At 30.3% G+C, this 13,256-nt stretch overlaps 1 protein-coding gene across 1 annotated transcript in view; it reads left to right on the top strand.

Annotated features, from left to right (window-relative positions):
- LOC106465616 overlaps positions 1-13,256 on the top strand; it is a 25,091-nt gene that overhangs the window by 10,100 nt on the left and 1,735 nt on the right. The window contains exons 4-11 of the mRNA XM_013925852.2: positions 1,203-1,369; positions 1,546-1,697; positions 3,317-3,436; positions 5,068-5,235; positions 7,768-7,947; positions 10,904-11,124; positions 11,741-11,824; positions 12,570-12,737. Of these exons, the coding sequence (XP_013781306.2) occupies positions 1,203-1,369; positions 1,546-1,697; positions 3,317-3,436; positions 5,068-5,235; positions 7,768-7,947; positions 10,904-11,124; positions 11,741-11,824; positions 12,570-12,737 (1,260 nt within the window). The remainder of the gene's footprint in view (positions 1-1,202; positions 1,370-1,545; positions 1,698-3,316; positions 3,437-5,067; positions 5,236-7,767; positions 7,948-10,903; positions 11,125-11,740; positions 11,825-12,569; positions 12,738-13,256) is intronic.

The following is a 13,256-nucleotide window of genomic DNA, read 5'->3' as shown; positions in this document are numbered from 1 at the left end:
CACTGCTAAATTAGGGATGGCTAGCGCAGATAGCCCTCGTGTAGCTTTGCGCGAAATTCAAAACAATCAATCAATCAATCTCATCCTATTGCTGCATTACATTTTCAGGTTGAGTATGGATTACAAGAGGGGCAGTTAAATCTCGCTAATCATTTAGAGTAGCCAGACAGTTTCTAGTGGATGCTGTTGGCCAGATGGCTTTCCTTTGGTCAGTCAGTTCAAGACTGAAGACATTTAGTGCAGATAGCCCTTGTGTGGCTTAGTTGCAAATATGAGAAATAAACAATTAATTGTATTTCATATAAAATATTTTATTAGAGCTATGCATATGTAGATATCATATGGAAGTTATTTATTAAAAGTATACATTAAAAAAATATCTTAGTTGTTACAAAATCAATTAGTTTTAACCTTTTTTTACTTTTCCTAAAGTTATTATTTTACTGAAAAATGTTGTTTATAGTGTGAAAAACAACACATGATTTCATTTAGTAAAATACTTATTCATTTTCTCACATATTTTAAGTTAGTAATTACTGGTTATTCCAGGGTAAGATTTATAACTTTCCTAATGCCTTTTGACACAATGTATTATTTAAAAAGTTGTTATATTTAACTTATTAACCCCTGATGGGTGTCTCATATGAAGTCAGTTTAACAAACTGTACACAAATGGGCTGATATTCTAAACAATAGATGAAGATTTAACATGCTTTATAACTTGCTTCAATAGCAATACTATAAGTGATAAGGCTCTATGAGTATTTTAAGTAAGACATTTCAAAACCTATTCAGCTGATTGTACACAAATTATCAACCCTAAACATTGACATTGTAATATTGCCTTAAGGGCAGTGGAACCCGGAGTTTTGGAAGTTTGTACTATCAGTCATTTTGTTTGCTTTAATAGTTTAATATTTTAGGGGTCATTTTGTTTCACTTTTTTGTCCTTTATTAGAATACTCCTGCCAGGTAAGTCCCTGATTGTATTGTGTAAGTATTAAGTATGTTCTTGTATTTAATTCAATTTTATGTTCTTCAATGATTTTAGGTGTCCTTATAAGAAAATAACCAAACATGCTATTAAATTTATTTACATAATTTTTTAAAATACTACCTTGTGCATAACACTGAATACTGAAGACCAGTCCTCAAAGAGATCACCTAAAAATTGAATTAAACAATGTGTTTCTTTATCTCAGAAACACATCCACAGCAGCTGAAGTTATTCCTGTAGAGACCCCACCCTTCAAGGAAAGTCAGAAATTCACAACTGAAGGTACTGATGAAGTGCAAAAACAGATACTGCAGTTCAGTGATGATCAGAATTTTCAAAAGATCATGGAGAGAATTGATTTTATCCCTAAAGGTGAAGTTTGTTACCAAAATAATAGGAATTCCATTTAGTTTTGATCAAACATCTAGTGTTAAAAGAAACAAAAACAATGAAAATCAATAAGTGAAATTAAAATCTAACTCATCTCATAGTCAAAAGCTTAAGGAATTAAATAACTATATTTTTCATAGATTACATTATTATTACAGGTTGGACAGTGATTCAGGTGTGTGGGGTACCACAAGATGTTTGTCTGACAGCAAAGCTCTCTCACTTCACAGTGCCTGACCTGCTAGTATGTAGATATAGGCATGGAAGGACTCCAACTTTTGTCTTGTTTAATAGCAGTCAAGACACTCAGGTTTGTTTCTTTCAAATTTGGTCAAAGAATTATACGTGAACCACATTAGCGTTACTTAAATACTCAATTTTATAATACAGGATTGCCTTTAATAGTAAGTTTTTTGGCCACCAACTGTATTGAAATATTCGTTTTCTATTTTTTGGAATATCATCATTTTTAATTAGTTAATTTCAATTTTCCAACCAGAAACTTCTAGCAAGTGTTTTTAGTAAGTTAACCTTTTTGACTGGTATAAATCACTAAAAATTAAGCCTGTCATGCTACATCAGCAACGTACTTTCTATAAGAAATTTATCAATGACAGATGTCATTGCCATAGAAGCTTTGGAATATTCTTTAACAAAAAAATGTAACAACTGAAGAGAAAGATTTATTGTCAACATTAATATATATTATATTGGCTGTACTTTTGTATTTTGAAAAGAATAAAGGAAATTAAGCAAAACAAGTATGTGATTTACATAAATGTTTGTATGGAAAGATGGTAGTCTCAAAACATCATGAATGTACTCTCAGTAAGTTCATAGTCTTGACTCTGGAGTTACCATACTTTTTCATTTAATGTATTGATGAGGTATAGTGTTCAAGCTGACTGAACATTGTTGCATAAGAACAAAAGCTCTTCTAGTCCATTAACTACACCTGCTACACTTTTTTTTCCATTGAACAAAAATGCATTGCCCAAAACTATTTATTATAGCAGGTTTGTAATCTCTAGCTCCTTGGTTATAGTTTGTTTGTTTGTTATTTAGCAACTAGTTGTTCATGTGGATTACATAAGTATTAACCATTTTATAGCTCTTTAAGCAACCTCGTTGGATTATACCATACTGGTAAATTTTAATTGACATTAAACATCTTTTAAAAGTTGCACCTCTATTTCCACCTTAAATATTTTTCTTGGTTATTTAACTTTTTTTCAGTTGTCCAATGAGTATTCAAAGTTAGCTTGACATTGTGGCCTTACAGCAACCTTGATTTCGGATGTTATATTACCCAAGTTGTAAAATATTTAATAGACCCTGTCCTGTTGGTTCTAAAAGTAATCCAATTTTAACCCTTACTGTTTTGGGGAATAGTCATTTGTAGTTTGTAGCAAAAAAATAATTACTGTAGATTAAATGTATAAAATTCTCATTACAATATAGACAAAACATTAACTTAGCTACATGTTTCACTCAGTGATAAAAATCGAATTCGGTCTCTTCAGTACGAACTTGATTCTGCATTCACAAGTGCGTTTGGTTATTTAAAAACACCTACTCATCACAGCAATCTACCTTCACAATTTTCTCATAAAATGAATAAGTTAACCACTTAATACAATGGAGAAATCATTGAAAATAGAACTTACTAAAATGTACTATACTCATTTCCAACATAATTCAATCATACTGAAATATAATGAGACATTTTTACAAATCTTTCTCAATACCAGTTTTTTTTCAGGGAAAGAAATTTATTTCAAACTTTCCCAATTCTCCACTTTTAGTTTTCTGTTTTTAGTTGGGAAGACCTAGTTTGTAACCTAATAGTGTACTGCTGTTTTTTGGCCCAAACTATTTTGATATATTAGCTTTGACTATTACAAAGATTGTAAATGAAAGTAATTATAGTTTCAGACAAGCTTTTTGAAGGAGTTTCACACCATCTTAGAAGAAAGTGCAGCCACAATGCAGAAAGAAGACCCTAAAACTTGGTGGACAATTCGTTATGCCTTGGACAATCGCTTGAAGGTCAGTTACTAAGTCAATACTCTAATGAAATTGGTGAATTCTTCTATGTGATTAATAGCCATGCAAACTTTGAAGGTAATTGTAAATTTTTAATTTTATGTATTTTAAGAAAAACAGCAACAACTAAATTTTATATTCTTTTAAGGACCATAAACTCAATTACTTTGGAAAGATTGTTTTAAGAAGCTTGAAGTTAAATGGTTATTTCAATTAAATGTGGTAAAGACTGGACAGTCCTTTGAAATACTTTTAATGTAATAATAATTATTAACTTTTTTAGTTTTACAACAATCACATTAATTCATTTTTTATATTTGCACAAGTATTAGCACAAAACAGTTTATATGCAATCTTCAGTTGTCATTTTTTCTGTGGCATGGCCTGTTGATACTTGACTTGCAATCTGAAACCCGTCACTAAACAGGCTTCCCTTTTCAGCCTTAAGGACATTATTTTATGATGGTATTTCCACTGTTCATTGGCAAAGAGTGGGTGGCAAGTGCTTTCACCCTGGTCAATAGTTTGAGATTAAAGACTGCACAAGATAGTCTTAGTAGCTTTGTAATAAACAAACATTTCCCATATCCTTGAGAGTTTGGTCATTAGTTTAGGCATAACACTTCTGTTTGATTATCACTAAATGGGAATTTAATTAATTAAAGGAACTTAAACTGATTTTAAAGAGTAGGATGAAATAAAATTAAAGTTTACAAGATGAAACAACAATGTCTTAGACTGATATTTTTCCTTTGAAAGCAATCTCAGTCCAAGAAACAATAAATTCCTTATAGCTTAGTAAATGCAATCAGACTTAGACTGTCTCTTCACCCATATGTCACAGTTGCAAAGGAAGCCTCACACCAAAAAGATGCTGGCCACCACATACAGTTGTCCATGTAGTGGCTAAGACAACATGAATTGGCACTTTTATTAGAAACAATCCAATTTGAGATATGTTTCTGTATTCTTGACAAATTCCTGTTCCCTTACTAAGTATAGGAACACATTGTAAAAATTATTTACATTTCTAACTAATATTTATTGAAAAATAGGATTATGGTAGAAGCCTACTATAGATCTAATGGCCAGTTGTCACACTTAGTTGCAAGGAAATTTATTTTGATATTAAATCAACTACTCTGAAGTAACATTTACTAATAAATAACAAGTAATTTTGACCTATATATAGTTTATTACTTTCATCAAGGGCTCTTATTAACTAGTATCTGGAATTTATTTTGATTAGTTCTATGTTTTGTAGCCATGATTTTTATTATTTAATTTTTTAATAGCTGTACCTGTTTTCCAACTCTATTTTTATCTCTACTAGGAGCTTAACTTCCTTGCTTGATAGGTTGCAACTCACACATGGGACATTGTTTTCCAAAATTAAACTTGTTGTTTTTTATCATATACTTGCAAGGCTGATGCCATGTTATTGTCCACCCACTTGTAAACATTATAAAGTTAAACATTATCCATTTTCATGTTGAATTCTGTGACTTTGAAAATAATAAAATTAAATAGAAAAAACTCCATGTATATATATATATAAAAATTGGCGTTATTTCAAAGCATTTAAACCTAAGTCATACAACTTACTGTATAATTATGAAGCTTAATAATTTCAGGAACTAACGGAGAGTATGGAAAACATGTGGCTTGGCTGTTGGAAAGGTGTATTTCTTGGAAAAGTAGATGATGAAAACTATACTTCTGCACTTAAGAATACCATTAAGGATTTAGTGGAAATTACCTCTAGTCAAGGTCTTCATTGTAATCAGGAGGACTTGTTAGAGGTCAGTGTTTTTGTGAAGATGTAGATTTTGTAAAAAAAATTAGGTGGAATTATAATATTTATAAAATAAGTTTATTTCTTTACAATAAATTATCCTTTTTTATGTACTTCAAAGTAAAATCTAACCTATAATTGTATGATTTAAAAATTCTGTCATTCACATAAAATAAATTGTGTTCAGATTAAATGGAGAAGAAAGAAAAAATTAGCCCTTTTTAAAAATGTTGCATAAATTCCACACCTCCCACTACAGCTACCTTAGGAGACAATGATTGGTATATCCTAATTTACTTTCATACCTAACTTATACCTGGAATAAATAACACACTCTGAATTCTGTATTGATGTTGTTAAGTTATTCATAAATGTGTATTATGGTACCATGGAAAATGGAGGTACTTAAAAAGAAACTTAGATAAAATGGTAAAAAAAAAGTTGTGTTAATTTGTAATTAAAAGGTAGGTGATAGTATAAAAGTTGTCTACTCATTTCTTTTAAATTTCAAATTTTAATCCTGTTTAATCTGTTGTCTCATTCATGGTATGATTTTTCCTTTCATTGTGGATACTTATCTTGCCTGTAATGGCATGATTTTTAACTGGTAATAGACTCCTGTTGAACCTAGGGTTGGCATCATCTGGTGGTCATTGCACTTGACTTGCAATCTGCAGGTCTTGGATTGAAACCTAACATCAAACATGCTTGCTCTTAAGTTGTAGAGGTTTTATAATATAGTTAAACCCACTATTTGTTGGTAAAGAGTAGTCCAAGAGTTGGCGGTGAATGGCATTGACTAGCTGCCTTTCCCCTAGACTACCACTTCAAAATTATGGGTGGGTAGGACAAGTAGACCTAGAACAACTTTGCATGAAATTGAACAAACTTACTGAATGTGTTGAAACTATTTATAAACTGTTTTGAACTCTTAGTTGCTTTTCTTCTGTGAAATTTTCTAGAAGAATCTTTAAGCTAAGGTGTAAATCTTTAATTAAAGAACTGATTGAATTTTACCTTAAGTTTTATTTTTGCTTATTTTATTGCAAAAAAGAGACAGATTTTTTTTGTTTGAAATATAACTTGTAAATAAATAAATAAAAAATTGTATAAACATTTTATTGCTATCAGTTGGTATTATCCTATCATGAATTTTGGAAATATTTGCTTGAGATTGCCATAGTAAATTTGAAAAAATACTTCTGGGCTAAAGGCATGCTTAATTTATACAATGGTACCATTCTGCATAATTCTGAGGCATTTGATGGGGCATTACACTGGAAGAATAGGATACTAACATTAGATAAGAAATAGCTATATATTTAAAACAAATTTGGAAACCTTTTTATAACTTGCTGAATTAATTCCCTAAATATAATAAGTATTTTTAATTGTTTGATACTAGGAACTAACAATTACTAGTAAATCAAAAAAGCAACATTGTCTTCCTATGAGTGGACAAGCTAGCAAAAAAAATATACTTTGTGCAATGCTGAAATAAAGTCCTATGATGAATATCATTTTGATTGAGTTATAGATGAAATTTGTTTGTCATTGTAAAAGTAATTTAATCTGACTGGCCAAGAGAAGCTACTGTAACAAACCATAAACTATCTTTGTCAGAATGATAGTTAAACTTACAACTTCTTATTGTAGTTGGCTTTGATGGTTTTTCATTTGGTTGTCCATGCAAATATACTTACTTCAAACAAACAGGTTTTAACACAAACAAGCTGACAAAAGCTTGAGAAAAGTAGATAAACAATTTTTGATTGATTAAATGTAAATTCAACATTTTTATTTTCATATACTTCACTGACTTCATGACACTTAAGATGTAAAAGGCAACACAGTTGTGTTGCACATTGGAATTGATTAAAGAAAGAAAGGTTTAATGTGGTAGCTTACAAGAATCCAGGATCTAATCAACATCTCTAGAGGTATGTGCAGTTTGGGAAGTAAGTGTCAAATGGCATACTATTTTTGAGGTTAAAGCTTTATTTAAGTAACTGAATATATGGATTATTTTCTGGATTCATCCAAACCAACCTGAGGAATAGCTGCTTCCTCATGGACAGGTTATCTGTACGAACTTTTAGGTTGCTCCGATTATATGTAGTTATCACAGTCTGATGGTGCCATAGATGTTCTACTCATGGTACATGAGTGTGTCTGTCTTTGATAATTGCCTGAAAGTGTAAAATTATGCAGATGATAAAAACTGAATGTTTCTTGTACTTAAATATTTACTCACAATAATCTTTTATTGAGTTCTATGATGTTTTCCCTCTAATTAAATTCCTTAGTGAATGCCGTATGAAAGTTACTTTTGGTTAAAAGCAATATTATTTTTTAGAGTTAATAAAAACTTTTTTTCCCATCTGTTTATTCTTATTTCATATTAAATGATTTAACAGATTGCTGTAAGATATCTTCAATTTATTCTACTTTTTTGTGTGGATAAAAAATAGGGTTGAAAATCATCTTTCTGATTTCTGTTTAACTATCTAAATCTTATTCTGCTTTTTTTTTCCTATAGATTTTAGTTGATTCCAGCAGCCACTTGAACAACAAGCAACTGTCTTCCTGCATCAATCATCTGTGGAATGTGAAAGCAACAGATTCAGTTCATCAAAATATATTTAAAATTATAAGAGACTCTGAGAAAAAGCCATCCAACTCTTGTAATCGACAACCTGTTCTGCTTATTCTTGACAAGGTTAGGTGTAGTGTTCAGACTTTCTTAATCCTTTCCGAACTAATGCACACTTTTCAAATGTTGAGTTCACACCAGCATATCAAATTTCATGTAAAAATGCTAAATCTATTTCAACAATATTTAAAACAAAATATTTCATAAATTGTTTTCTGCTCATCCCTTGAAAATATAATTATCTGTGAAATGTTTTTCACATTATTTTCCTTCTTTTTCACTAGTTCAGTCTTTCATTCACATCCTCCATTAGATCTCACAGTATATGATCTGAACAACTACTAATAAGGTTCAGCTTTGGAAATAGCTACAGGCAAAGTTTAAATGCCATTTGATAGAGCAGAATATGAACTGTGTGTCAATGTAGATTAAATAAATGATGGGATGAGTAATTTATGGTTTCATGAGAGAGAGAGAGAGAGTGACCTCATTGAGCTCTTACAGAGAAGAATGACAATAGAACCTAATGAGCAATTTTAGAAGAATTGGGAACAAACCACAGATATGGGAAGTTTTTTATAGTTTATTTAGATGTCCATTTCGTTCCTGAAGTTATTTTCAACTTAAATTATATTTATTTCAGGGTGCATATGCATCCTTGAAAGTCTGCCTGAAAAAAGGGGCCCCTTTCTCTTTTTTTTTTTTGTTTTGTTGTTGTTGTGCAAAAGTACCTGAAAATATTATAAGAGCAGAATATATTGATATATCTAACTTTAATGCATGTTGTGGAGCTGAGTGCAGTAAATAATCTTTCTTTCCTTCTTAGTCTACATTCTTATGTTGCACAAATAAATAGGAATTTTATACAATTTCAGTAGAATCTGATTGATTTGATGTAGATTTTAGCTTCCCAAAAAGTGCTTGAAAAACATTCTGAGAGTGCTTAGAAAGTGCTTGAAATTGATGTGAGTAATTCAATATGAACCATGATGTGTGAAAGCTACAGAACTTTGTTATGACAAAACTATGGATAAGCTTAGGTTAGGCTTAATAAATTTGGTAGGCAACAACAGAATATTCCAATGTCTTAAATCCTTATTTATTAATCATTATTGTTAAATTTATTGTATTCAGATAAAGCACATAAGTAAAATAACTTGTTTATTGAAAAGAAACTAATTAGGTACAAATTGATCTTGGCCAATATTATTATTAGCAAAAATACTGTCTCCCCCTAGCTTTACCTTACACCATTTTGAAAGGTTGGGTCTCAGGTCACTGATAAGTCTTTGTCAATTTTAAATATATTAGTGAATATCAAATTTATGTGTGTGTGAAATGAAACTTTCAGATAAAAAAAAGTAATTTAGGATGAAAGGAAGAAATTATTGTTTTTTTAAAACTGTGTCTCACAATAAAATTTTGGAAATTGTGACAACTAATGGAAGAAAAACTAAATTGAAATATATTTTTAACGAGTGTTGCTCCACAAGATGTGAGAAGAAAAACTTGGATAAAAGATAATATAGAATAAACTGGTACGTCTAAATGAAAATTTATTCTACTTTTATTTGGTTTGACTTGTCAGACAGATTGCCCAATATAATAGAACAGTAAGATGTGACTGTCACTCTTATAATCTTATAGAATAGTAAGATGTAAAATAAAACTGGAAATTGTTTCATTTAGATATGTCAATTTATCTTTTATTTTAAATTTTTACAATTGAAATACATGATTTTCTTTAAAGCCAAAACTAGATAGTGCTTAGTAAGTTTCGTACAGTTGGTTAAGTATTTCCATTATGTCAAGGAAAACTTTGGGATCTCAGTGATACCCCCTCCAGTCTGAAAAGAGTTGAGGAATTTTCATATCATTTATACTACAGCATGTTAAGGCAAATATGATAATCTTATGTAGTGATTGTTTTCTTATTAAAAGATTGTATGTGTTTAAATCATAACCAGGGAACTACAGAATCTAAAAATATCTATGATGAAGAATATATATATTTTTTTATAATTACATTACAAACTGTTTTTAGTTTATAGTATGGCCTCGCATTTCCAGGTGGTTAGACTGACTCGCAATCTGTGGGTCACTGGTTCGAATCCCCCTTCCCACCAAACATCCTCACCCTTTCAGTCATGGGGGCGTTAGTGTGACAGTCAATCCCAAGAGTTGGCAGTGAGTGGTGATGACTAGCTGCCTTCTCTCTAATATTTCACTGCTAAATTAGCTACGGCTAGCACAGATAACCCTCATCCAGCTTTGTGCAAAATTCAAAACCAACCAACCAATTACTATAGTATTTTAACAATCTTAAAATAACTAAAAATCTATGGTTATCTTCTAATTCTATTGTAAACAAGCCAATATTTTGAATTAAAATTCAACTTAGTGAAAGCAATTTGATAACATTTAATGATACCTATTTATTTTTATTTAGTACTATCTATTTTGAAAAGCTGATTAGATTAGGATCATTGCAATTTAACCAGTACAATTATTATATACTGAATACATTGAATTGGATATCAAAAGTAACTGCTGTAAGACCTGCTGGTAAGTCTTAGAAATAATTTATATATATATATAGATGCAAATTATTGGTACAATATAAAAGTTTAGTTGTTACAATAATACAAACATATGGCCAACCAAATTTGACAGAAAACCAACTATAGTACATGGATTTATAAGTATTTTGGATGAAAATCCCTAATTTTCCTGTTAACTTGGTTGTATTTTGAAAGATGTATTCATTTGTTTCAAATATTGTGGAATTTATTTCTTTAAACATAATGTAAATCTTTGTTCTATAATCTATTTAGTCTATAATAATTAGTATTTAGAAAAAGAACAAAATTACTGTTATATTGATCAATAGAAATTAAGATTTTAAGGAGAAAGTTTCTAATAAAGTACAATAAATATTTTTTTACAGTTTTAATATTTTATCTGTTTATTCATAAATTTGTTTGTATCATTACTAGTAGCTAAAAATTATTTTAAATTTCAGTATGTTCAACCATTACCATGGGAAAGTTTACCCATGCTCCAGCACTCTCCAGTCTCTCGCATTCCTTCGTTACACTTACTTCACTCCCAGCTGTCCTTGTATAGATTATCTCCCAATACTATTTTTAATAGGGGCATCAACTCAACCAAAACTTACTATGTATTGAACCCCAGCAATGACATTCCTCACACTCAGAAGAAGTTTGAGGAAGTTTTTAAAAGGTAATTTTTATAGGTAATTTATTTTATGACAGACTTTAAAATATTTCTTGCAATGAGGAAAAAAAAACTTTTACATTTTTCCTAAAAAAAATTCTCATTCCAAGAAAAGTACTTTTTCATAAACATTAAATCATTTGAATAGGTAAAATTCAAAACCTTTTTGCCAGTTAATTATGATGCTGATTTATTTAGAGTTCCATAAAATGGAGGATACTATTATTTTCTCAAGTCTGTGTTTAATTTAAGTTAAATTGATATTTATGAGTGATTATCATTGATGTGCAATTGTCTGGTATTTAAAGACATTTCACATTTAACCTATAAATCACACAAATGTATTTTTATTTAGTTGAAATTGACATTTGTGCTTGTCACAAAGTTCAGTTATAGATCTCATTTTTTGAGTTGCATATGGTAGTAATCTTTCAAATAATAGTTATGGTGATTATATTACCATGAACATTCCCTTGTAGTTAAGTATGAACTTTAAGCTCTGTGTAAGATGAATTGTAGGGTAGTTTCTAGATACGTTTTATCGTTTTGCATAGATTACTTAGTAAACTATCATTGTCATACTTCTTAATATTAAATGTTATAATGTGAATCTTTTCTCTAGTATGAAAGGATGGAATGGAATAGTTGGACAGAAGCCCTCTAACCAAGAGTTAGCATCAGCTTTGACTGAAAATGACTTATTTCTGTAAGTTTATGGGTTTATTATTATTATTAAACTAAAAAATTACAAGTGTTTCAGATACTGTAATATGGCAGGTGTAATAAAATATTAAAGACTTTACCATTCTGAGGTTACCCTGATTTCTCTTAGAGTAGCCTTCAGGATTTGCCGGACTGTAGGTAAGTCTATTTCAACATTGTTTTATTCACAAATATTTTATAATTGGTGTTTTGTTATTTTTGTAATATTTTTTTAGTGAGATTCACAAAGAAATTTTTTTAATGTTCAAACTGTTCTACACAACTTTGAGGATTCTTGTCTGTGAATAACATACTTATCGTTTTTTGTTGTTGTTGTTGTCTTACATCAAAGACATGTATACAGTTGAATGGGTTTCTATGATTCTAGTTTTGTCAACCATCTTTTACCATGAAGTCACCTTTCACCTCAGTATCAATGATCTTAGAAATGTATCAAAATCTTAAACACAATGATAGTGTGTCAGTGGTTAATCACAGACTAGACTATATTACTCCATGAAGTCACCTTTCACCTCAGTATCAATGATCTTAGAAATGTATCAAAATCTTAAACACAATGATGAAAATGACATGAGTAATTGATTTCTGTTTATATGAGTATTAGTATTCAAGGTTGTAGTATAAGGTGGAATGTGCATATTTTTAAGTGTGTTAATGTACAGTATGTTTTGTTGTGTAGTGTAATAAATTTGAGAGACATTTAATATTTAGTTTTGTTTTTGTTTCAGGTATTGTGGACATGGGTCAGGACGTGTTTATCTGGCTGGAGAAAGTATTGAAAGACTGCAGTGTCGTTCAGCCTCGGTACTTATGGGATGCAGTAGTGGAAAGTTGAAGGTGTTTGGGCAGCAGCTAGAACCAACAGGTGTAGTTCTGCAGTACTGGTTAGGTGGCAGGTAAGTGATGCTATTTATTTATATGTAATATAATTTTTTAATGTTTGTTTGTAATACCTATAAATCTGAATTTCTTAATGAGTATTGTTTTGAAAAAGGATGTAACAATATGATATAGAAGTTTACTTTGTATAATAGTATTACATACATTATCCTGTATTGTAATTGTCCCTACTACAGGCAGCTTTACAGAATAGGTGCACAATATAGATTTGTTTCTTATGACATAGTATCACACACAATATACTCTATTGTAATGGTCCCTACTACAGGCAGCTTTACAGAATAGGTGCACAATATAGATTTGTTTCTTATGACATGGTATCGCACACATTATCCTCTATTATAATAGTCTCTACTACAGGCAGCTTTACAGAATAGGTGCACAATATAGATTTGTTTCTTATGACATGGTATCACACATAATATACTCTATTGTAATAGTCTCTACTACAGGCAGCTTTACAGAATAGGTGCACAATATAGATTTGTTTCTTATGACAGTTCTTTGTAGATATG

This window comes from Limulus polyphemus, unplaced genomic scaffold, assembly GCF_000517525.1.
Source record: "Limulus polyphemus unplaced genomic scaffold, Limulus_polyphemus-2.1.2 Scaffold2001, whole genome shotgun sequence".
Classification (NCBI taxonomy): domain Eukaryota; kingdom Metazoa; phylum Arthropoda; class Merostomata; order Xiphosura; family Limulidae; genus Limulus; species Limulus polyphemus.
The sequence above is the reverse complement of the archived record's forward strand: the minus strand, read 5'-3'. Positions and strand labels throughout refer to the sequence as shown.